Here is a 25861-nt window from a genome sequence, read left to right on the forward strand (position 1 = left end):
AAAGTGGAACGTTGCATTGTGGGAGTTGTAGTCCATTAACCTTCATTTTTGCGTGGTCGGAATACAAGCCAGCTGCTCTTAAAAACTACATGTACCACATACAAGTGGGGAAGCCAGTTTACAGTGGCCAATTTGTTTTGGTTAACACACGCTACGCTTTGTTACGCTGAGCCAACGTCCAGGGCGGAATATGAAACCTGCCCGCTAAACGTCTCTGAATATTCGACAATCACTCTGCCTCCGATTCATGCCTTTTGCCTCCCCTCTGCGAGGGCCGCCGCCCCCATCTGTCACCGCCGCTGCGTCGCCCACCCCAGAAGCTCGCCAGCTAACCAGCAACAAGCTAACCACTGCCAGTCATCACCCATGTCCTCAGAAGAAAGCGTGAGCTCAGCGATCACGGGTTGGCTTTTGGCTCATTCCTGGTGGCTGCTCCTGCCGTTCATCATGCTGCTGGTCGTCGCCGCCTTCATTGTCGCCTTTGTCCTGCTTTTGTACATGATATCGCCGCTGATTAGCCCCAAACCCCTCAAACTCAACGGGGCCCACGTCGTGGTAAGATATGCGCCTATTGCACGACAGGACTGCTGCGATCGCCTTTTGACGTTGTAACACTTGTATTACTACTCTATAAGCATTGTCACGAGTGTATCCGAAGCATGGCTAGTTAGCTGTCACACCCAGCGCCCTTCAAATCATGACAGTTTTGACACAAGTTTGCCATGTAGCACTTTGTGATTCCTCCGAATATAAAGTACGTTATAAATATATTATTATTATTATTATTATTATTACAAATTTGGGAAGTACAATACTGTATTGTTTGCACGTCGGCTACAAGCAATGTCAGCGAACATTACATTCCGCAACGCGTCCACGTGTTCGTCGATCAACATTGAATCGATCATCTTGCAATTTCTAGGTGACAGGAGGCTCCAGTGGTATTGGGAAAAGTATAGCGATGGAATGCTACAGACATGGAGCTTTTATCACGTTGGTGGCACGAGATGAGGTAAAGTCATTATGGTCTCCTACACGCTGTGGCTTCATAACGATGACATGTAACGTGACAGACATTCAGAATCACATTCCCTTCACATTTACATTGTCATTTTCAAAGTACTATGAGAAAGCACATTGCAGGTTACCTGGATTTGCACAATCTGAAAATGGATATTTGCATTCTTGTAGGCCAAGTTGATTCAAGCCAAGAAAGAGGTGGAGAAATTTGCCATCAATGACAAACAGGTACAAATGCACCTATATTTAGAAAACGATTTAAAATGATGGCCATTTCTCTTTGCTCAGGTTGTGCTTTGCATATCCGTGGATGTTTCCAGTGATTACAGTCAGGTGGAAAGTGTTATAAAACAGGTAACGCTTAGCTGTGAGCTTATATTCCTTAGCTGATCTATTGAAACGATCTTTTGTACGCAGGCTCAAGAAAAGTTGGGGCCCGTCGATATGCTCGTGAACTGCGCCGGAACGTCTTTTTCGGGAAAGTTTGAGGAAGTGGAGGTCGACTCTTTCAAGGTGGGTAAGCGCTCTCGATCGTCCCCGTTTACATTTGTCGACAAGCCCTTTGTTGTCTCCTCCAACAGAGGCTGATGGAAGTCAACTACCTGGGCAGCGTTTATCCAACGCGTGCCGTCATAACCACCATGAAGGAGAGAAGGATGGGCCGCATCATGTTCGTGTCCTCCCAGGCGGGCCAGATTGGTCTATTTGGCTACACGGCTTACTCGCCGTCCAAGTTTGCGCTGCGCGGTTTGGCCGAGTCGCTGCAGATGGAGGTCAGGTGGTCCAGAATCGATTCTTTGTTTCCGTTGCCATCATTTAAAGAACACCACGAAAACCATTCACTCGGCCCAGCTGGGTTTTAACCATACGTCCATCGCAAGGATTTGCCGTCGTAAATATCGAACAGGTTACACGGGAGATTGTTTTACTTTCGGGCAATGTTGAAATTCGGCCGGCTCGGTACGTACCTCACTTGAGTGAACGTCGTCGTCCTCCAGATCAAGCCGTACAACATCTACGTGACGCTGGCCTTCCCACCGGACACAGACACGCCAGGACTGCTTGAGGAAAACAAGACAAAGGTAAACCTTTTGCGCACACGTGTTTCTCGTCCTACATTGACCACTTTTTTCCTTTCCTCGGATTTTAGCCACTGGAAACCAGATTAATTTCGGAAACCTCCGGAGTTTGTCAACCAGAACAAGTGGCCAAGATTGTTGTCCGAGACGCCGTGGTAAGAAGAGACTCAGAAGCCACAAACGAACGTGAATGGCAATAGTCAAGTCTCGGGAGTGATGTCACATTTTGGTTCCCACAGCAGGGCAACTTCAACAGCTCTGTGGGTCCCGACGGCTACATGCTGTCAGCCCTCACCTGTGGGATGTCACCGGTTACCTCCATCACAGAGGGTCTCCAGCAGGTACACGCATGAACTAGGCCTTTTTCATTGAAATCGGGCAGAAATTTGTCACCGTTCACAAATGACTATCGCCGAGGGTTACCGTAATTTTCGGACTATAAGTCGCACCGGAGTATAAGTCGCACCAGCCATAAAATGCCCCAAAAAGTGAAAAAAAAAAACATATATATGTATATAAGTTGCTCCTGAGTATAAGTCGCCCACCCACCCAAACTATAAAAAAAAACGCGACTTATAGTCCGAAATTTACGGTACTCGTGTTCTTTCTGGCTGTAGTCGCCCTGGTTTTTGATGCTATGCTGTATTTGCTTTGCAGATCGTCACCATGGGTCTGTTCCGTACCATCGCCCTCTTCTACCTGGGAAGTTTCGACAGCATCGTGCGCCGCTGCATGATTCAAAGAGAGCAGTCCAAGGCGGCCGATAAGCGAGATTAAGCGCCGACGAGTAAAGGAGCGAGGTGAACGGGACAGCGCGTTTTCTCCACACGGCCACACGACCCATGTACCCCTCCCGCCCCCCCTGAAAAAAAAACGTCCGCGTAGTGACATTTCGCTTTTAACGTGCACATGCTTCTCGCCACGGGAGCGGCCTTACTTTAGCACGTCTATTTTGGTGTCGTGAAAATGGAGGGCGGCGATCGTAAACAGTAGCGGGCCTCCCGGCCTTTTCTCACACAGGAAAAGCAATATCCTGTCAGACCGGTTGTGCCAAATATGGCCTGAAATTCCTTCCCACGGGGGCTCTCGTGAAAACAAAACCCATTCGTCACCTTTTGTTGCATGCTTCTCAAACACGTGAGAATTGTAGCGATTTCTCAACCGTTTCCGAGCACGACGTCTTTGCGGGCAAAGACCACTGGGTCGGTCGGTCGGTCGGTCGGCGGTACCCTGACGGTTTTGCATGAACGTAACGTAAATACGTTTCGGTAATACAAAGGAGTATGAAAGCAACCACGTTTCCACCGAGCATGATGCCGCTTGAGTTTGACACAGTAGGACTGGAATGATAGCCATCTGACTGGGCTTCCCAGAGATTTATACCAGAAGGGTGAGTGACATCATAGCAGTCAGACGGGGACCATTTTATACTCAACTTATTTTGATATTTTTAGGGGGGAAAAAAAAAAAAGATTGGTGTCGAACCATTACAAATACAAATTGTTGACGTCGTTCAGTGGACTAATCTCATTGAAGTCAACGGAGGGAGATTCATCTTATGTAACGTTTCGATTATTTATGTTCCATGTTGGTACCGCCCGTGCAGAGGCTTGTTGAGTTAACGACCATCACTGTGTCACACAAATTGGATTGCAGGGATTATTACATTGGACTCGGAAACCGCAATACGAATACAGCAAAGGTCCTGCTCGACTCAAGCGAATTTCATTTCTTGGTGGAAAGTGGACAAAAAGCCCGTGTTGTGACTGAGCCAACTCTCGTCCAGAGAAATAAAGCCATCGGATATTTCTTATTTCAGCACACACTATTATTGCAAGTGACTGTTCATCTTTCAAATCTAATACACATTATTTTGTTGTCGTTCTTCGAGCGTGCATGTAGAAGCTTCCGTACAATCTTTTTATGTGTCACTGCACATATGAAGTCACGCGGTCTGCGTTGGCGCTGACCTAAATCAGGCCAGAGTGGGACTTGCTGGTTCAAGTAATGCCCGTGCAGGTCCACTGAGGGCGCTAGAGATTTGTTTTACATGCAGACTGCACAAAAGGTTTTTGTCCCCCAAAAAAACTACATAGTAAAAATAGCAACTTCCTGTTTTGTAAGTTTTTCCTTTGGTCCGGAATGTAATTTCATAAAAGTGTGAACGTAGGATTTTTCTTGATAGTTGAATGCCAAAATGTTCCTTTGGAGTTGTTTTTGGCGATGGCGTGGACTCCAACCAAGCCTTAAAATGCGACTGCTGAGCGAGCGAGCGACCACAACGAAGGCCGTCCACACTGACACGCGCGGGCGGCTGTGTCCTTTACAAGCTTTTTGATTTTGTCTCGTCTGCTTGTTAGATTCCCGTCACCCACGAATTCAAAACATGAAAGTGAGAAGACACGACGACATTGGCGACGTTCTTGTTCGAATTTTGGTTTAAAGGTGTGCCGAGTTGCACAAAAGTTGATCAAAATATTTTGAGTTGATCTTAACAGCGACCGTTAGGCTATGCTATGCAAAGATAATCCTGTGCTTTCAATGTCTGAGCATTTACAGTCAGGATCGGAGTGTCGCCACTTAATCGTTATTTAATGATCATCAACATAAACACCATGTCCGTTCAGTCTCTGCGTTTCTCTTCCTCCCCTTTCACCTTGTGTGCCATCAAACGCAACCTGTCAGAAGGGCAACGTCAGCGTTGTATTATTTGACGGTTGAATAAATAGACGTGAGGAAATTTCAAGTCCCCGTGTTTGATTTTTTTTAGATTACTTGTCTAGCGGGTGTAAAACGTCCTGTTTATGTCTGTCATTTCGAACTGTCTTTAAAATCTCAAAATGGGGCCACACTGAAAATGAAATAAAAATGTGTCAAGTACTTCACTATTTATTTTTCTTATACATTTACAACCTTTAACGTAAAAAAGACTTATTGTGTTATAAAATGTATATTGTAAGATAATTTTGTTGGTTTAGAAAAGAACAGTTTCCTGGAAATATTAACGACCTAAAAAGCCTGCTATAAAAACACGCCTAAATCATATTTAATTAGGGTGATTGAGGCAGAGAACACTTTTCTTTTTTTTCCCTCTTACATGTGAAACTAGATCCATTTTAGTAATCTGATATAAAGTGGGCCTCTTGGAAACCCGGTGGTCTTTTCTTTTTTGAGAATTTAAATATTCCGTTTGTGCTAGTGAGAAGTTAATCTCCCTTGAAGGGGCTTTCCAGATCTGCAGAAAATGGCCTATCTCAAAGTCTTTCTTTTTTTTCTTAAGTCCCGAAGGAGACTAATACTACATGAAGATGAACCCAGATAATTAATTTTCACAAGAGGAAGTGAGCATAATGATATCAAGGGACACGAGGCCCGGCTCCACATCTACAAAATTCAATGTCTTCCTGCAGCCAAGTAGATACTAAATGGCGGAAGAACCGTTCATCCATTTTATTTTAAACATGCATTGAAAAATATACAGAAAATGTAAAAAAAAAAAAAAAAGTTAAGCGTGTCTATTTTGCCCATATTCAAAATAGCAATTTTGTCATAAAGTATGCGGTCCTATGCGGCACTGATGAAAAATAGTTACCCCTTCTAGCAATTAAAATACGCATCCATGGGGTAGAACTCTACACGTGAAGATCAGACCTGAGATTCGGATCCGGAACCTCACAGCTGTGAGGCGAACCACTACTTCACCGTGCTGCCCAGGAGGAGTTATTAATTATCCCCATTAAAAATGAGCAGACGTCCAGCTATTACGCAGATGGTTTCTAAGCATCAATTTTAATGCCATGAATGATTTTGTCTGCAATTCCGAGTGTACACATGGCGGCTCCAGAGCGCAGCCAAAGGGCGCACTTTGCGTAAGTGACGTCAAGCAGCCACTGGCAGAGCAGCAGCAGCAGCAGCAGGAGGAGGAGGAGGAGGAGGAGGAGGAGGAGGAGGGCTCTGCATGGAAGTGAATCTAGCCAGTGATCTCCGAAGTGCAGCTCAAACGCCGCCTCAACTAACCGTCGGCGACACGACGCTGAGCGGCCATTCTGGCGCAGACAACTTTGCGCCCCGCTTTTTTTCCCCTGCGCAACTCTTCCATGTCTGGCTGGTGCGCGCTGGGAATACATCCAGCCTCTTCCGCGTATTGGATTTCCATGCAAAGACAAGCTCGCCAGTGTGCCTCGCAGCTTTTTGTGGGGACTTTTACAACCTTTCATTTCCTGCTCGCGCGTGGGATTTAGGCGTGGACTCGGTTCGCTGTGGTCGCAGTCCACTTTTGGATGAGCCCTGCGCAAAGCAGTGCACCGAATGGATGCCCGATGTCTTTTATTTAAGAGCCGAATCTAAGAGTACAAAGTGCCAAATTAAGCCCAGATGGCGAACGAGCGAAATCGCAGCATCGTGGAGAATTATATCTCCCATAAACTCTCCAAACGCGGCTACGCGTGGGGGTTCGGTGCCGCTCGCGGGGAGGACGATGCCGCCGCTGCTAATAACGGCTTACTGGTCGCCTCCTCGCCGACTTTGGTGCTCCGGTGCCGGGAAGCCAGCGCTGGGCCCGAGCGCGACTCCAAGCGTAACCCCGGTTCTGACCCGCTCGCCGACATCCACCGGGTCCTGCGCGAGGCCGGCGACGAACTGGAGAGACTTTACCAGCCGGACTTCACAGAGATGTCTCGGCAGCTGTACCTCTTCTGCACAACTGCTCGGGGACGGTTCGCCGAGGTGGTCGACGAACTGTTCCGAGACGGCGTCAACTGGGGCCGGATCATAGCCTTCTTCGAGTTCGGCGGAAACGTGTGCGTGGAGTGCGCCACTAAGGAGATGACGTCGCATGTGGACAACATTGCCGAGTGGATGACTGAGTACTTAAACGGACCCCTCGGCAGCTGGATCCAAGACAACGGGGACTGGGTATGTGTGATTCGGCTGAGCCTTTTTTTTTTTTCTTTCGGTACCGCGGGAGCACAGCTCCTCCATAGCTGCTGCTGCTGGAAGGCGTGTCGATGCGCGATTGCCCGTGTGCGCGCGCGTTTGCAGATGTGACCTCACACGCCACATTATATCACGTTTGTAGTTCGAGGTTGCCAACGAAAAAGCTCGACATGTTCCCATTACGCACGAAAGCGCAGGATGGACGGCCTCCACTCGTGCGCCGCTCTGATTAGACACTGGCGTTGGCCGTCAAACCGATCCGACCAATCAGAGAGCGAGCTGCGTCACACCTCCCGACGCTCTTTCCAAAGCCCCGCCCTCCCGACTGTGCTGAGAGACTAGCAGTCACGCATCTGTCACAGAGCTGCACAATAAAGATCCCATCATCCCACATACAATTTGTAATGAAATTTCACATCAAAATGGTGAGTCATATTTCAAAATGAAACACTGTATAAGACGACTCCCCTTGAAAGTGTACTGGATTGGAATTTAAGGGATAAACTGGCTTGTGATTGGCTGCTTTCATTAAATGTGTCTCCATTATCCATATAACATGACGTTTAAAATGTTGCTATGAGGAACATTCGTAATAAAATTGTGTGCAACAGCGCAGATGTGTACAAACAATCGGATCACCATCAAGGATAAGAAAGCCACCGGACAGAAGAAAGAAAGGAAGACTTGTCAGAATGATGGCATGCATGGCTGTTTCTTCTTGCCCTTTCCTCTCTTTGTATTCTCCATTCACAGGGAAATATGGCAGCTACAGCTGTCGGGGCGATCCGCTTTTCCCGCGATAGTGCTCGCAAATGTTTTTGAGGTCCAATCCAATAGTGCAGGCGGCGCTTGGGAATGAGCGTCGGTAGGTGTGTGAGGCTCTGACTCATTTGTTTGCGATTCCACTTTTGCTGGCATGGCTTGGTGCTCGGCCGGCTTCTTTTTACACCAATCGGGCAGTGTGAGCGAGCAACCGTTCATCTTGGAACTCATCAGACCAATCTGCGAGGAATGAGCCTCTTCATTAGTGGAGGTGCCTTTAATGAGAACATAACATTTGTGGCACTGGCTCATTTTGGCCCGCGGCTTTTGGAGTAAGCAAGGAAGGGGGGCGGAGGGGGGGGCATGAATGATTCATCTGCAGGATTCCGTCTTAGCGTTTAAGATTCCCCTCAAGTGTGCGCGAGGGTGTCTTTGCAAGGTTGCATGTTGTGCCGCATATCAAAGGCTGCTCGCCATTCCAGCGGCAGCGGGCGCTAATCCGGAGCTTCTGCCGGGCTCAACCGATCTGACTTGCGCCGTTCCAAAGTGTGTGAGGACGGGCGGCTGCGATGAATGGCGGCGCCTACGGTACGATAATGTAGGTCATCTTCCCAGTATGCTTTGCAGCTGCGAGGACACGAGGGTGGCGAGACAGAGAAAGCGGGACAGCATCCCGTGGATTAGTCTGCATCATCTCACCGTAGATGGAGAATAAATTCACAAAGTTGACGTCCATAAGACTTTAGGGTTGTAATGTCTCAAGGTTTTGGAGTAGTTCTCATCCAAATGTATTTTTCAAACTGGTCATGGATATGTTGTTCACTAAAATGGGCGAAGATCCAGTGCCACTTTCAAGCAACAGCCTATCTTGGTCTGAGCTGCATCAAGTCTTGTTGGATGCACACATTCAAAGTGGAGTTGACGGACAGCAGGCAGAAACAGGGTGCGGGAGTTCTTGATGTCAGAGACGTGTCATTAAAAGACCCAAAGAAAGTAATTGCCTGAATATGCCAAGGTGGACTTCAACTTTTTGCCCTCAAGTCAGCTGCTCCGGGCCCCGTGGTGACCCTGAAGCGGTTAGGCAGACAGACACGGTGGCATCACTTCCTCGTTCTGACTTTGGATGAACTGACCCCTTTTCTTTAAATCTTTAATCTGCTTTATGTGGATCAAAAATGTGCCACCCTTTTTGGAGCGATTGCATCTATTCATTTAGGTACTTATGCGCCATCTGCCAAATGACACACAATCGGGATGATGCTTCGGTCACGGGGATTTGGCGTTGCCAAAAATTCGCTAGAGCAATAGATGTGATGTTTAGTCTCTTGTTTTGTGTTTTCCACTCTTCTTCAAAACAAAAAATAGCTGAAGGCCAATCAGGTTTTTGGACACACCAGAGTGGCGTGGAAACAGCTGTCTGTCAGCCACCCTCTGTTTCCTGTTGTTTTAGCGACCAAATATAGGCGTGTCTGCTTATGGCTGCTGAGTCCAACTCGCTTTTAGTTCCACAGAATTTGCCCAGTGGCCATTTGGTGTGTTATTTAGATGACTCTTTCCATGCTAATGTGGCCTTGTTTTTATCTGGAACATTCCTCTTTGCACTTGCCAGGAAAATTCATCCCAGTGAGAAAGGACGGAGTTAATGCACCTGCATGAGCGTCGTTTTTTTAACAAACTTGGATCAGGTTGCCAAAAGGAATGCAGCAAGCCGTCAGGTGTGGGGGGGGGGGGGGGGGGGCATGCACACTGATGCCAGTTGACAGGTGAGCCTTGCCACAATGCGGCAGGCATCTGGACCACCAAGCCCCGCCTCCAACTGTGGCTGAGTGGATGCGAGATGGCGGGGGAAGTCATTCATCTCCATTTAGGTGACAAGTGACGGGGGAGCAAACTCACAAAAGGAAGAGCATTTAAACACTCACAGGAGGGCCAAAATAAAAATCCCACTTATCTCCAATTTGCGTCTCCTGTTTAACTGTTGGGGTGGGCTCCATTCAAAACGTGTCCCGCCAAAGTGATGCAAAAGTCTTTCGCCATGTTTGCGTCCACTGTAGCTTCTCTCTTATGGCCCGGACTGACATGAAGAGTTTCTTTCTGGAGTGAAGAGCTCTGACGTCCCCCTTGAGATCCACTGAGCACAAAGAGGCTTGTTCCAGACATTGTTGTCTCAGGAATTCAGGAGGAGGGGGAGGAAGGAGGCTAAGCCTTCACACTGTTGACTGCCATTGGAAAGACACCACGGAGCCTCTGGCGGTTTTTGTAGCGATGAAATTATATCATATCAAGATTATGCTTTTTGGAATCTGCAATGCCCCCAAAAAATCCCAATGTTTGTACACAATCTGTAAGCAATCCCTAGTTTGGCTTCATGTTCACCAAAAATTCCAAGCAGACCAAAATCAAAAGAATTCAATCAGAAAGAAGGCAAGTGATAAGCAAAATAAAAATACTGAACGAAACTAATAAACACAAAACGGAACAAAAGCGGCATTTGTTGATACCGTTATCAATTAACTGGGTAATCTGGCCGACATCAGCAAATGGCAGATGGCACTTTAAAAGCACGACTCCAACGCATTATCCTAATTCGTGTGGTGAGAGAATGACACGAGAATGCTAAACTGAAGACCGTCCATTAAGGCATGATCTAATCTGTTTATGTCACCATCATTTTGATGATCAAGCATGGTTTCGACATACCACTCGTCGTATCTCTCTTACACAAAGAGATGCTTCAAGTACGCTAAATTACGGTTATTGACGGTAATTACAGTAGAAGTTGAAATGCTAGTACAAAACGTTTGAACCCTCTTCGTGGTTTATTGGGAAAAAGTACCGCTCCATAAAGTTGGAGGTACCATAGCGTAGGTACCGTATTTTCCGGATTATAAGGCGCACCGGACTATAAGGCGCACCTTCAATGAATGGCCCATTTGAAAACTTTGTCCTTATACAAGGCGCACCGGACTATAAGGCGCACCATTAATTCATCATGTCAGATTTTTAATCCAAATCAAATCATTCTCCATTTTATCTTTTTTATTTCAACTTGAGACGCAACAAATCACAAAATAATGATCCGTAGTCTTTTTGATTCATGATTCATAGTCTTCAGCGGGCCACTTATGATTGATTTCATGACATAATGCTTCGGGCCAGTTTAAATGTAGAAACTTGGTCTATATATAAGGCGCAATGTCGGCCTTTGAGAAAATTTTAGGTTTTTAGGTGCGCCTTATAGTCCGGAAAATACGGTACTATTAGACAACAAACTCGTTAAGATGGAGATCTGTTAGCAATCAGCCCACCGCAAGTATCGCTAAGTCAACATCATCTTGCACACTCACACACAGTTGCGGCAATATTTCACTTTGTTCAAAAGTACCGGTACCAGTGCACGGGGCCCGGCTCGGAAAGCACTACCTTGAAGGATAGACGCTGCCCCCGTTTCTGACAGGGGAGTGTTGTACGATACCGTCTGGATTCTTTTTGTTGGTTTCCTCTGAAGTCAGTTTGATCGTCTGAGCTGTCAGTCATCTTAACAAACAGGCTGACATACGACTAGAGGATTTCTACCTTCTAATGATGCCAAGACAGAAGAGTTGATGTTTTTCTTCTTCTATATCCCTCATGCGCACACACTGCACACGCTTTTGTGGCCTCCGCGCACATTCCAGACGCGCCAGGCCTCACAACTATGCACCTGGGCAACACCTCCTAAAAAGCTGCTGGGGTTATGTCTCCGAGATTTAGCGATTTGTTTTTGTTTGTGTTGCTGTGCCCGTTTCCACCCTGTTCCCGTGTGACTAGATTCAGGCCTTTTCTCCTCAGGAGAGCCACAGGAATGTCTACTTGGGAAGCGAGACTGTAAATAAATAATGGAGACGAGCTGGGTGTTGCTTTCCTGAGTGGCCAAGGAAGGGTGTGGGCCTTTTTGCTCTTTTGTCCGCTTGTGGTTCAGGGACCAACCCAGGCAATGTGCTTGTGTACAGAAGATGTTTTGTTTGCGAGTAGAGATCAATCGCGGAGAACTTCTTGTTGCACAAGGTTACACATTCCTGAGATGTTTCAAATGTTTCGGCCGAGCGCACCCTTATCGGCCATGGGGACGAATTTGAGCGGTTTCTCTTTTAATCAACGTGAGCAAAGTAACGATCTCGATCAGTTACGATGGTGTGGAGTGAAATTACCCCCCCTCCCCAAACCGCTTGGAAAAATGGGCAGGGTCGATAATCGTAAACGTTCAACCTGTTCAATATTTACGATGGCTGAATCCTTCCGTGTGCGGGCAACTGCGAGTTGGGCCAAATCCCAGAATCCGTGCTTGTCATGTGGAACAATAGCCAATTAAGAAGCAACATGAAGCCCACTGTTGGCGGACACAAATAGAGGTGCAACAGGTTGCTGCTATGACATGGCTCACAAGGCATTCGTCGGATTTGCTTATGCATGTTGGTCTTCTTGACCTGGGATCTGTGAATCCCGCATAAAATGGAAAAATATTGGAAATTCAATATTTTCACACAGTACTGGGAAAACGACTGGGACTAGTTGCTAGTGAGCTGAGGGACTTTTGTAATTTAGGGAGTAACTATTGAGAAATAATTGACTGTAGCCAAAAGCCTGCAATGACAGTCTGTTATGCTGTTAGCTAAAAACAGGCATGTTGTAAAAAAAAAAAAAAAATCCCATCTGGCCACTGTTGAACAAGCAATTAATTGAAAATAGAGAACTGCATCAGATCTCTTTCAGAAGCCTTGTGGGGGCGGGATGGGAGTGTCCCCAAACCAGACAATCAGAAGAAACGTTTAACCTTGCTCTATATATATATTGATATGCTGCACAGCTCACGAGGTTGTGCCCGTTGGCAAAGTCAGTCGGGCTCCCAGCGGGCTCCTCGTTATCTTGCTCCCACCGAGGAGGGAAAAGGTGGAATGCCCTTTCATCCGCCATCTCGGAGGGTTCATTAGGCTGCGTTTTTCTTTTTAAACTTGGAGCTGGTGTTTTTGTTTGATAAGAACATCATGATTGCACAGCAGCCGACGGAGGCGGGATTTACGCTTAACGTGACAATTAAGCGTCTGCAAGCGGAGCAAGTGATGCTACCGTCTCTATATTTAGAAGCCTCTCGCATGTCCCTGCATTTTTTAGGGATCCGCAGTGTTACCTGACACTGGCAGCCAGGTCTCAGGGTATTAGGCTGTTGTTTGGACGGGCTGCTGATTTTGGTCCGTGACTGCATGCAAATAAGATATGCGCTTGCAGAGGGAGGGTGGGATGGATGGATGGATGGATGGATGGAAAGAAAGATAGAAAGCCTTCCAACCTGATGGTCGTCCGTTTTGCCTGACTGGCCATTACGCAGCGGGACTTCAACTTTCAAACATCGTATAACTCAAAACATGGAGTCTAACATATTTTCAAGAAAAATATACTGTACCTTAAGTATACACATTTGGGACATCAAATCACTCGACCAGCCAACATTACGTAAATTGGTAAGGGCGTGTTTGGCTTTCTGCTACTTTTTCTTAAAGACGGAAGGTGGTATTGGTTGCTAGTAGCTACCGTAATTTTCGGACTATAAGTCGCACCGGAGTATAAGTCGCACCAGCCATAAAATGCCCAAAAAAGTGAAAAAAAACATATATATAAGTCGCTCCTGAGTATAAGTCGTCCCCCCACCCAAACTATGAAAAAAAACCGTGAGTTATAGTCCAAAAATTACGGTATGTGGATATTGATGTGCTAAATATTTGGCATTGATACTATTTCACATCATTGATGTCAAGCTTCTGTGACTGGTGGCATACATTTGAATTGACCTCTCTCACCATAAGGAGACGCTAAGCTTCGCATGCTAGCTGCTAGCTAGGTACAGTCAAACACATGTCATATTTGTGATGAAAAGGTTTCAGATTGTTTCATATGATTGTTTGTGGGTATCAGAACAGGAAGGATTGTCACTGACCTGAAGAGATCCAGCAGGTTGCTGTAGAGATCGTCAAACTTGTTGGTGATCTGAAACCACAAATTTTGCGTTTTGAGTTTGGATCATTCCAAGTTTACTTTGAGGAAACGCCTGACTGAATAGATGACAATCTATCGCAAAGTCAGAAGAGCACGTCAATCCGACAGAAAGGTCAAGCTCACACGATCATCACCTTCTTAGTTGCTATTTTACTATTTGATTAGGCTATGCTACTTAACGCTATTAAGTTAGCTTGCTAGATCATTTGCATTATGTTTGTTCTGGTTCTCAAATTGTGTTTTTAGGTAGATTAAATTCAGATGGGAAATACTTTGTTTGAGATGAAAAACCAGTTTTTTTGGAGGGGGTTTTGCGAAAGCCCTGTTTCAAACATGCTTGGGAGTTGCTTGTGAAGTTCATCCCAACTGACTTTGGGCGAGAGATGAGTATACCAACAGACTAATTGCCAATCAATCACAGAAAGCATATAGTCAAACAATCGTTTGCCTAACCTCACACTGTGACAACAGTTCCGAAGTGAATTTTCCATAATACATAATCCCCCTTTGTCATGAGAATCTATTTGAATTTTGCAAAAGTTCAAACACACGCGCATACACTCAGAAGCAAACACAGAAGCGGATGTACTGATGCAAATCAATTATTTGCTGTCCACAAATGGTGTGTGTGTACACACTCGCCCGTACACACTGACAGCGCGGCACGCCGGCGTGTACACACACAAGCGGATGTGGCGGTGTGAATCAATAATTCGGTGTTGTCACAGTGTGACATGTGAGCATGGCGGGGAGCAGATGGCCTCGGGGTGCCTACTCCCTCTCTCGGAGCCAGGACACACACACACACGTGCACAGTATCAGTACCACAGCTGGGATTTCCCGGTGCAACACTGGCCATTAACAAACAGTACGCTATTATTATTGTTCTCCGAAATGCAAGGGTAACGTATGCCCTTGGTAGCATCTGGAAATGGGATCTGTCCAGAAAACACAGAGTGAGGTCAGCCATTGCTCGGATATCATCAAAAGGACCACGCTCTATCGATTTGGGTGTTTGAATGCACTGCGTTAAGCACACTATAACAATCAAAGGAGAACCTTGGTTGTATCAAAAAGTCCGACTCTAGTGTGTAACTGTAACTCTCCTGATGTCTGGAGGAGATCGAATAAACGGAAGACTCCACAACCTTGAACTCGTGCCATCGTCAGATGGCGGGGGCATCAATTTCACCCGAGTGCAAATTTTAATTGGTTGTCGGTCCGTCGTTGCAACTTCAATAATGCCATCCACTTCAAAGAATATGGCGAGAATTGGAATTCAGAGGACTTGACAGATTTTTTTTTTCTTTCCCTCTGAGCTGTTTTGAGTTGCATTTTTTTTGACAATACGGAAGGCTTGTAGGAATGCCGCCGCCAGTTTTCTGTCACGGCGCACTTTCCGTACGTCTCGATTCATTTGTCATTAACGGAAAACGTGTCGGCATGTCTAGACGAGGGCAGAGGAAGTAAAGCACCCTCTTCTAATTAAGTCTGCAAATTGACCTATAAAGTGATTCATTTGTCTTTCACATTTGATGGCGCACGGCTATAAAAAAAAAAAAAAATCTAATAAGAATCTATTTTCTCTGTATAATGAAGGCGACTTGAAAAATTAAACTAGCCCGCCAGTCGACCATCATTTGCTGCTTTTTAATTTTTAATCCGAGTACACCCATTCACTTCACGGAAGACGAAAAGTCGAGAAGTACTGCAAAGACAATACACCTGCATGGAATTTGCCCCCGACGTGAAATTTAGAGGTCAAGAACGGCATGCAATGAGCGAGCCGGCCCACTTGTGACTTTCTGCCGGCGTCAGCGTTTGTTTATGATTTACGCTGCAGTACATTCCGTCTTGCGTACAAATCAGTCGGGACGGCGCTACTCCGCAAACAGAGACAAGGTGATATTGACTAAGAAGAGGTGAAGCAATGGTGGGGAGCTTAACGGGCTCCAACTAATGTGACTATCAGGTGGGGAACTGTGAAATAAGACAAAAAGCAGAGATTGTTCTCGCCGGGTGAGAAAGCAGGAGACGTGTTGTCTAATTTGTTGTCATGTGACTCAACAATCATCTGATTCTCAGCTGACGTGTCTGCTGACTGCAAAGTAATGTACTCACACGCACTAAAAAGCCTAGGAAAGGAATGTTTGGGGGTCAAAGGTTGGGGCTATGGGAAGTGCAAATTGAAGAAAGCTTAAATGTGAGCTAGCGTTCAAATGCCACTGAAAATTCTGTTCAGTTTATCTGTCACCCTAAGCATATTTGTCTCCTCCTTTTTTGTGCTTGTACAGTGTTTTGACGGCGTCTTTCCCGCTGGACTTGTTAACTTTGGCCCTCAGAAACATTCGCAACAGGAAGCTCCCAACTAATTACATTTCCAACACAGGCAAAAATGCTTCCTCCCACACACCGTGGACCTTTGCAGACCTCGGCTGTCACAATAGGTGACTTATCATCATTTGCCGACTGCTTTCCCCTCCCGTGACGAAGGAGGTTCTTCGCCTCGCACAAAAGAGAAACGAGGGGCGTCAGATGGCGTTGGTTCATCGCTGAAAAATGTTCAGATGAACTTATTGGATGACATCATTGGTAATGCGTGGGGTTTAACGTTTCGCTTTAAGACAGCAGACCCGTTTATCTAAAGGCTCGCCAGCTCCCTCGCATCAAACCGCTTGTTTGTTTCCCCATCAATGCATTCCTAGCATTCCTATCCATGAAAATCAGCTGGTTGCCTGCCTGAGAGAGGTCGTTGAACTTTTCCCTAGACTCAGAAGAAGGCGGAGGATGAAGGGAGGGTGGGAGGACGTGGAGATGATTCCGGCTTCATCTGATTGTTTTGAAGAGCTGATGAAGTGACGAGGGCTATGCATGATTTAAAAACATGAGTGATCCCACGCATGGTAAGGGGGGGAGGGGGGTGCTTTGTACCTACACTGACCTGTGGGGGGCAGTATGGTGCCAGAGAGCTTCCAGACTGCCCCAAAATCTAAAGAAGAAAGTCGAAATGTATCAGGCTATGCTAATTGTTAGCTTGTCTGATGTAAACTCTTCACTTTGTCAGTTGCTCTAATAAGAGCTGCCTGGCTTCACTGCGGCTTGGTGGGAGTTTCTGCAAAGCGGGTCGGGTCGCCTCCTCTGTTCCCACTTCAAAGATGCTCCCGAGGGAGCCGGGCCTCAAACGCTCAATTGTCTGCTTTGACATTATCGGACATCTGAGATGTTGGATCGCCTTCGCTGCGCCCACCGACGGCCCCGGGCCGGCCGTTCGTTCATTCGTTCTTCCTTTGTCTGTTTGTTCTTCCTTCGTCTGTTCGTTCTTCCTTCGTCCGTTCGTTCTTCCTTCGTCCCGTTTCGCGGGGTCTCGTTTCCAGGGCGCAAACCTGAAACCACATCCAGTTCTGGAGAGCAAGCGAGGAGCCCCCTCCCAGATGAAAGGGGACACCGAGCGAGACGGCGGCGGAACTTTGATGTCCCTCGCCCGACATGTCGAATTGTTTCTCCGATGTCATTCCACGCCGCTTGTTTGGCGAATCCCCCTAAATCACAGAGCCGAGTTGGGATTCCATCAAAGGCCGTGCATTTCTTTGGAGAAGTCAACTTTTCCCCGGGCTAGAGCTCAGTAAATGCTTTCAAACAAACAGAAAATCTCTTAGTTACGATGTCTAATACGACTCTGGCCCTCTTTCTCTTGCTTTATAAGTGCATGTTTGGCCCGCCCGCACTCTTTCCCTAGTTACACACTCTGCTTTAACCATACTTGGCTCTAGCACCGACCGGCTTAAACCAGACGATGATGTCATCCCGGGGCGTCTGGCACAGGAAGTACCTTTACACGAAGTGAACTGTTGAGAACTTGAAAAAATAGTTGAGCAATCATTCCCTGAAAAGGTTCTTTTAGACAAAATGTCAAGCTCGTACGGTTGCGTTGCCTGAGAGACGACAATGGAACATTTGAATGAAATCCCAGTGACGTGATTTCGCTCTTTTCAAATTGAGAACAATCAAGCTACCTTACACCCACAACCACACACACAAACATACACACACCGTTTCCAACAAGCTGTCTATTTTCAGCCCCTGCCTGTCAACATTGCGATTGTGTGGTCGTAAAAAGGTCACCGAGAGTCTCTTTTAAAAAGACAAGATGTAAAAGTCTTTCTTTTAACGGCTTGTAAACAAATACTTTGGTCCCTAGAGTTCCTCTATCAGGGCATTCCGATCTGAAGTGATCAGCCTCGGAGCTCTCGAGTTGTTTTCCGCAGATAGCGTTTGGCATCCCGTACGAACTGAATGAAAGCCCCTCGGATAATTATCGGATGTCTGATCATTAACTGGAAAACAGATTCTTCTTTCATTCACTCCAGTGAGTCACTGCGTATTCATCGGAACGACACGTAGCTTCTCAGCAGAAGGCCGCTTCCGTGGAAGCCGCGGGCGGGTCATGCCAGCAGCTGACGTTCTTTGCCAAGGGACCATTAGCCACCTACGCGGTAGACAGGCAGACTTAGTGGCAAAGCCATCTTTATTTGGCCGGACGTGACCGAGCGTCACTTCTCCGTCGTTTGAACGAGTAGCTGGACCGAGGCTGGGTTTATTGGATTTGTCAGCGCTTCGCTAAGAGCCGAAGCCGGTCGTTATTTATAGCGAGCGGCGCAGCACTCAAGCCTTTCCGTCCGACTCGCCTCGGTCACTTCCTCCTTCGACCGAATAGAGAACGCCGGCTGCTTTTAGACGCAGCCATTTATAGAGCTGGTGTTAAAGCCGGATGTCCAACTGACTTCACCTTGGTCAGCTTGTCCATCGGTGCACATCGTAAGCCGACTTTTCTGTCAATTCCGATTGAAAGGATTCCGAGCGAAGCTCTCTAGTCAATTGTTTACAAGTGACATGACCTAAACTCGAAGCTCCAAAATAGATGCCGGAATTTTGGTCATTTTTATAACTGGAATTTTTTTTACAACTTTTAAAACATAAAGTAAATGCACTTGTGGGTCACATAAAATGATGTGGTGGCCCAGATCCAGCCCTAGGGCCTTGGGTTTGACACCAGTGCTTTCAATTCTCAAGGACAGGAACAAAAGTGGTCCTTGCGCTACAGGTGACATGATTTGTACTCTGCATGCTAAAGAGAGTGAAAGTAAACGGCGCAGAGGAGAACAAATGACAGGAGAGCAAACACAGCCTGCATCCATCCCGTAATAATCCCTCTCCCCAAAGGTCACCTTGTGGACCGTTTCATGTCGGATCAATAGAAGGCATTAAGGCCTTCTTCAATAAAACTTGTAGGCCAATCAGAGGTTTGAGATACATTTCAGATCCCTTCACCTTGTCTACAATGTCTGAGGTTGGGCATCGGAGAATAACAATAGAGGCAATAGAATGGAAAACAATGGAATGACACCGGGCATGTGTGGGTGTGTCGATGTGAGCCGATGGCTCCCACGGGGTGATGCGCTTGTCTATTTTGTAAACACATAAATGCTGCTGACGCACCTCTGAATATTGATGAGCCTCTGCGGTGGCGAGCCACGAGGAACTCGTTTCACGACGAGTTGCACCACTTGACAGTGTGTTTACTGACCCGCTTGGATAGTTGACACACACGACAGTCATTTATCGGCATTTGGTAGGAGATACATGGTTGAGTCCACCCTGGAGTGGCGACCAGACCATCACAGGGAATGTTTAGACATTCTCTCCCGCATTTACTATGACGGACTATTTTGATCTGGAAGTAAAGAGCGAAAAAGAAATGATGACCTCGCTTTATGTGGGGGAATCTGCCCAGCTATCGAGCGCCGTCATAAACGGCATCTCGTTCTTTGGCGGCGGGTCAACAGATCCCGCACGGGGGACATGATGGAAGTCGACCTTGCCGCAAGGTTATTCTCCTTCCTGCCATTGTGTCTGCGGGGGGTGAGTTCTATTGTGCTTACACGAGTGCATGTTTGAACTCGGAGGTAGAAGACTTACGACGTCAAGATAAAAGGGGGGGGGCGGAAGGGCGGGCCGGATCTGGGTCGTGACCCTCGAGATCGACTCCTGTTAAGTGCTCTGATGTCGTAAATTTACAGAGCGTTACAATGAAGTCTTTTTTTGTTGCTTTGTGCAGTTTACACCGCTTAACTAAATCGTACAGATCTATTACACAGGACAGAAATGTCAAGCTTGCACTTTTTGTTTTTTCTATCTTTTTTTCCCCCCCTTGAGTCTTGCATTTTTTTTTGGTTTGACTTTAATTAGCCGAGAAGTCATGCGGAAGCTCATTAGGAAATCAAAGCGAGCCAACAGGCGGGCGGCGTGAGCAATATTTCAAAACGCGCTTTGGAAATATACAGCGTTTAATACGGGCAAGCCCACGTTGGGTCCCTTTAATTACCGGCTGAACTTTAGCCCACATCCCTTTCGCTGCGCTCTCAGCCGGCCTGCAATTACCCACCGGAACGTTCACGCACGCGCACACACACAACACACTTGTTGTGCACAAGATGAGTCAAGATGCCCAGTGGAAAGGTCCGTCCGAGGAGCTCCGAAATCCTGCGAAAAGCAAATGCCAGGCTTCCCGCCGGTGGGAAAAGCAAATGAACAAGGTAACCATGTAACCTCCCCAAATCTCTCTTGAGGGTTTCCGCATGTGGCGGCGGCCGACCTGGCAACCCCGGCCTGCCCTTGTGACCTTTTGGAAAGGCAATGATCCCCCTCTCCCAAAAGAACAGCCACCCCAGAGAAGTGTGAGCTCCCAGGTGCACAGCTGCTGTCAAAGGCAGATGGCTTGCTGCAGGCTAGCGATGAAGGCTTGTTTAGCCGCTCGCTCTGTTGTGGTTGTGATAAATGCTGTTTTTGCCATTGCTCGTCGCCCGCTCCTCAGCTTTATGTGCGCTGCCGGCTGCTTATTAGGATTCCTCCGAGTCTCGCATTTCCATAATGGAGGTCACTTCAAGAGGAAAGGGACAACAAGAAGGACTCTTTTAATGAGACCTCACACTTAAGAGAAAATAAAATCAGCAATTGTAGAATTGGTATCAAGGAAGTACAATCTAGCGAAGTATAAAACACTAATAGGGGGGTGGGGAGGAGATATCTATGTTTTTGTGCCTTTGCCAGAGGTCAACAGTAATTTTTGCATTTCCACAAAGTCACATGATTTTTTTTCTTATTCGGAAAAAGAGTGCCTCACAAGTTCCAGGAGGGGGAAAAGTGAAGCACGCTGCAGTCTCATGACATCCACCTGACAAGCCTCCAGTATCAGCGGCCAACGTCACACCTCCTCTTCCTCCTCCCACTGCAAAGTTATCACCAACCGAGCTGGTGCGGAATCTTTTTACCATCTATCAGCGTTCCTGGCAGCCTCTTACTGTAATTGGTTGTCTTGCGTTTCTGACGGCAACACAGGGACGGCCCGTCTGGGTCGCGTCGAGGACACGCGTCATGACGGGATATCGGCCGTCACGTGACACCAATGAGACGTCATTTTCACGGGAGCAGCCCGAGAAGAAACAGAACGAAAAAAAAAAGAGGGAGTAAGCTGGAGTCTGTGTTTTGCCAAGCAAAACATTCCCCTCAGCTGGAGGTCTGACTGGAGCAGCTTGTTCTCTAATTAATACCCGCATCCTGGAGACCAGGAGGAGGTGGAGGAGGAGAGAAGGGGTGGAGGGGGAGCTTCGGCATTTTCCAAAATAAAAGGGCTCAAAAGGCTCCAGTGTTAACCGAGGAAATGCCGTGCGGTTTTCACAAGTGGCGACTGTTTTGCCACGCGAGGGCCCGCAGGAGGAACAAACTGCTGATGCTTTGACTTGGGTGACGCACACGCAGAGACCACCTCCAGATAACCCCCCCACACGACTCTAACCAACCCCCCGGCCTTGAGAATGCCATGGGACAGGAAGGGAGGGGGGGGGGAACAGGAAATACTCGTCTCCCCAAAGCACATATTAATAATAGACGTTGGCTTTTTATAGTCTTTTGTTCCATAAATGCGGCATACCCGCCTTTCTTGCATCGATGCTGTTATTTGTGAAACTATTTCACAACGATTGCCAATGCAGACATTTTGGACTCGCTATGACACTGTGATATTTGAACCATTAGTGAGGAATTCAAATTTTGTTGGCAACAGCATCTCTCAGCAATCGCGGACTCGGAGAGTCGACAATTTCTAACGCTACAGCTGAATCGTACGCCGTTCCAGCGAAGGGCGTCGCAGTCACGCCGCGGGTCAGGCTGAGGTCAACGTACGTTGCGTCGGGCATTAGCCTCGAACGCTGACTTATCAGAAAGCGTTGACGTTTCAGCGCTTGTTTCATTTGAGTTGATGTGCTGCACGACTTCCTGTCCGGCTGTTGCTGCTGTCAGTGCGCATCAACAAATGTGTGTATCGCGCACACGCACGTTGGTAGCATTTTCTCCCAGGCCGATTTGACGGCGGAGAACAAGTCGACTATTTGTTGTGCTCCAGTACCGTAATGCCACAAAAATGCACCATCTGCTACAAGAGTTGGCCGGTTTTTTGGGTGATTCCCGTGTTTGTCAAGTGTGTGTGTGTGGTGTCTGAGGTTATGTGTGGGCGGGTGTGTGAAGTGTAATGGTTCTGCTGGCAGCATGGGTGCAATAACAACACATATTGAAGGCTGCACTAAGGGGGGAATTTACATACCGAAAAATAAACAAACATTTTTTGGGGGGGGGGGGATTGTTTATCTCTTGCGGATTGCAGTCAAGCTGATAATTGCGGTTCTGTTTAGCTAGTTATTTTCCAGAGAGCTGATGACTCCGGGGAAAGGTTTTGCTGTTTGCTGGCCGTGCAGCTGGGCCCGGACTCTGTTTTGGATGACCTTTGGATCATTTATAAAAGGGACAAACTGCAAAAATTTGTTTGCACAAATCTATCTCACCCTTCTGCCAGTCAACATCTGCTGTCGTTTTTGTGTTCAGGACGCTTTTGTGGAGCTGTACGACCGTCAGAGGGACTCGGTCTTCAGCTGCTCCTGGCCGTCTATCAAGACAGTCTTCGGCCTGGCCGCACTTGGGGCGGCCAGCCTCACCATCGGCGCGTACCTCACCCAGAAGTGAGGCGCCTTTCCCTCCACTTGGCTTTAAACACTTCAACCCCCCCCCCCCGCCTTCCCTCCAGTAAACACACACTAAGTTCACATCATCACGCTGACAACGCAGAACTGAAGATTCTGCTTTTTAGCTTTCCCGACCTCGCCTTCTTTTCTACTAGTAGTCGCATGAACCTTACATTAGCGTAGACAGTAGTTGCACGTGTCGCAAGGGGAAATGAGACGGACGATGGGGACGAACCGTTGCGGTGCCCCTGCTTGTTGGGGGCGGAGGACCCCGTTTGAACTGCGGACTCCGGTTACCCCCTTACGCCCCCTCTCCTCTCTCGGTAGCCACCCATCAAAGGACTTCCTGTGAAGAACAGCTGCTCAGAATGTATAATGGATTAGCGGAGGAAGTGGATGTGTACACTGCACGGACACAAGTATTGGGACACCTAGTTAGCCACAATAAAGTGGAACCGATACATAAATGGATGGATAATCACAGTATGTCTGAAATCCAAAGCCAGTAAAAAAGATATTTGTTCATTCCACTAATTTTTAATTTATTTTCAAATGGGGTGGTTGGTATATAAAAGAAAAAAAAACCCCTCAATGTTATTAAAAGTGAAAACAATAATTTTAGCAAGAAACACGTTGACGAACATGAAATGATCAGACATTGGGAAAATACAAGTTCTGTGTCTATCCTCGATGGAGACGTAGGTCCCAATACTTGCGTCGACATTGTGTAATCTAAAAGCTGGATGCGAGTGGGGTTTTAGCTCCGGAACGTTCAAGCACAGAAAAGTGAACGTTTGGGGGACACAAAGAAGATATCCGATGGCAGAGAGAAGGACGAAGAAGCATGTTGAACTGAGCACAAGAGGAGCAAAGCGTCTCATGGAAAGGAATTAGCAAAGAAGCATTCCTGTTGGAAAAGAATCCTCCAGAGAAGTCATCGCCAACTTCAACACGTTATTTACATTTGTTTGTCGTTGCTTTATTCATACACACACGAGTGCGCTTCAGGGTACACAAATAGATTTTTTTTCTGATCAGGTTTAACATTTACGATCGGACATACTATAAATCAGGTCTTTGCCTACTTTGATTGAAGGGAAGAACGGAGTGGTTCTCATAATGGGCCTGATTATCGGTGTGTTTGTACCCTGCTGCGGTAGCCGTCTGGTCCGGTAGTGACCTCAGCTACTTGGATTCGGAAAATCACATCAGGCCCCCCTCCTCGAAAAAAACCAACAAAAAAAACTGTTCCACTGTGGTGGAACCTGAGAAATCCCTCCCCTCATCGAAGAGCTCCTGTTTTATTGATGTATGTCTTGTGTTTCAGTCTAACAGAAAAACTGGAAATGATCCATGATTTTTTTTTTGTGTGTGTGTATACAGTTTTTTTTTGTATTCTTAAAAAAAAGAAAGTCTTTGCATGAGTGAAAGACACTGATGTCCCACAATATTTATACACGAGAACAGCTTGGAAGAGGACATAAACAACAACATTGTCTATTTATTGAGCGGTACCAGCTTTTCAACAGTAAAGTCAGTGATTTGAATTTTTTTCCCCCCCTTTCTATGGAACAACACTGTAACGACATTATTTTCCGGCTGCTATTGTAACACCACGATGTTTTTAAAGTGAATCAAAAGTGTCCATATTGGCTTGAGGCTATTACGAGTTTCATTTCACGTCGCCGTGTACAGCTTCAACTGCCACCGTCTCGTCCTAGATAGCTGCAAACCAAAGTCGACTCGTATTTATGTTGAATTTGTCACCCCTAGAGGTAAAGATGTTGCTTGGCCATGACAATGTTAACTGTACTATTGTAATCCGCTTTATGTCCACGGCAACATTTGCTGCTGCTGCTGCTGCTGTTGCGGGCCTCAATGCGAAAAGCAGCCACAGCTTGCTCCAACAGTTAAACAACAGAATTTTTCATTGTTGCAATGTATTCCTTGTACATAAGAATGTAGGCACTATGGTTGCTGTACTGTTTCACACCTATAATCGCATACCTGTAGCACTTAACGAGAAAAAAAAAAAAGAAAGTGAAATGTGTTTTGTTGTTTACTCCTATAATCTACAATAAGCTAGGGGATCCCATTGTTCTTAATAAAAACATTTGTCGAGTAGCTGCCAAGTCTACTTGCCAAGTCTTTTTTTTTTTTTTTTATAAGTCTTGGATTTTGTCTGTTCAATAAAGATGGCGAGGGAAGATTTAAGGGGGGACATACATATGTGATGTAACAAGTAGTCGCTGGAGTTCTTGATCAAGTATGAATAAGCTAATCATCTTTTATCTGTCATAAAACATGAGTGACCGAGTCTAGCACAATCCGGAGTCCTTGTGCCATTTTTAACACGATAACTGCGAAAACGATGCGCAAAATTCGACTTTTGGGTGGAGCGGATCTTATCCGTCCATGTCTGTTCTCTGTATAAGTGGGCCTCGCCTAAACCAGCACACATCAAAGCTGTCCCCAAACACTGCACTTGCCAGACTGACTTCCATCCGCCGCTAAACACAAGTGCTACAAAAAAAAAAGAAAAAGGCTAAATGCCTTGCGGGCAGGTTTTTGCACCCCCCCCCCCTTCTCCAGTCACACCCCTGCCACGCTCCCCCTCGCCTCTGCTCTGATCCCACATGTCTTCAAAGGCGGCAGCAGTAGAATTTGTGAGAAGCACGATGCAGTAAAACTAATGTTGAAAGAGTGGCGAGAAAATGAGCGAAGGGAAAGTAAGTGTGAGAATGCTGGCGGCGGAAGGGGGAGTTCATTTGGGCAATCCCTCCCCTTTGCCGTGCGTAGAAAATGCATGACGTGCACTGAAGGGGAATTTTAAATCAGCCTGTGGATTTTCAAACGAGAGTCCGGCCTGAGCGTGGATACCCAAGACGAACAGAGGAGGAGGAAGCCCTCCTGCTTCTCCTGCTCGGGGGCTACAAGGTGTGGTAGGAGGAGGCCATCCCAGAA

The 25861-nt window shown here is 46.8% G+C and overlaps 2 protein-coding genes across 2 annotated transcripts; both read left to right on the plus strand.

The window, feature by feature from the left end:
- Window positions 1–104: 104 nt before the first annotated feature.
- kdsr (3-ketodihydrosphingosine reductase) lies at window positions 105–4979 on the plus strand. Its single transcript, XM_061295043.1, has 10 exons — window positions 105–555; window positions 923–1012; window positions 1192–1248; window positions 1309–1374; window positions 1438–1533; window positions 1602–1793; window positions 2019–2102; window positions 2171–2254; window positions 2339–2440; window positions 2757–4979. The coding sequence occupies exons 1-10, from the start codon at window positions 367–369 to the stop codon at window positions 2874–2876; spliced, it is 1080 nt and encodes a 359-aa protein (XP_061151027.1). The 5' UTR covers window positions 105–366; the 3' UTR covers window positions 2877–4979.
- A 1037-nt stretch (window positions 4980–6016) lies between these two features.
- bcl2b (BCL2 apoptosis regulator b) lies at window positions 6017–25021 on the plus strand. The gene is made up of 2 exons (XM_061295060.1): window positions 6017–7013; window positions 22761–25021. The coding sequence occupies exons 1-2, from the start codon at window positions 6474–6476 to the stop codon at window positions 22896–22898; spliced, it is 678 nt and encodes a 225-aa protein (XP_061151044.1). The 5' UTR covers window positions 6017–6473; the 3' UTR covers window positions 22899–25021.
- Window positions 25022–25861: the final 840 nt, after the last annotated feature.

The sequence above is a fragment of the Syngnathus typhle genome, linkage group LG13, assembly GCF_033458585.1.
Source record: "Syngnathus typhle isolate RoL2023-S1 ecotype Sweden linkage group LG13, RoL_Styp_1.0, whole genome shotgun sequence".
In the NCBI taxonomy this organism is placed as follows: Eukaryota; Metazoa; Chordata; class Actinopteri; order Syngnathiformes; family Syngnathidae; genus Syngnathus; species Syngnathus typhle.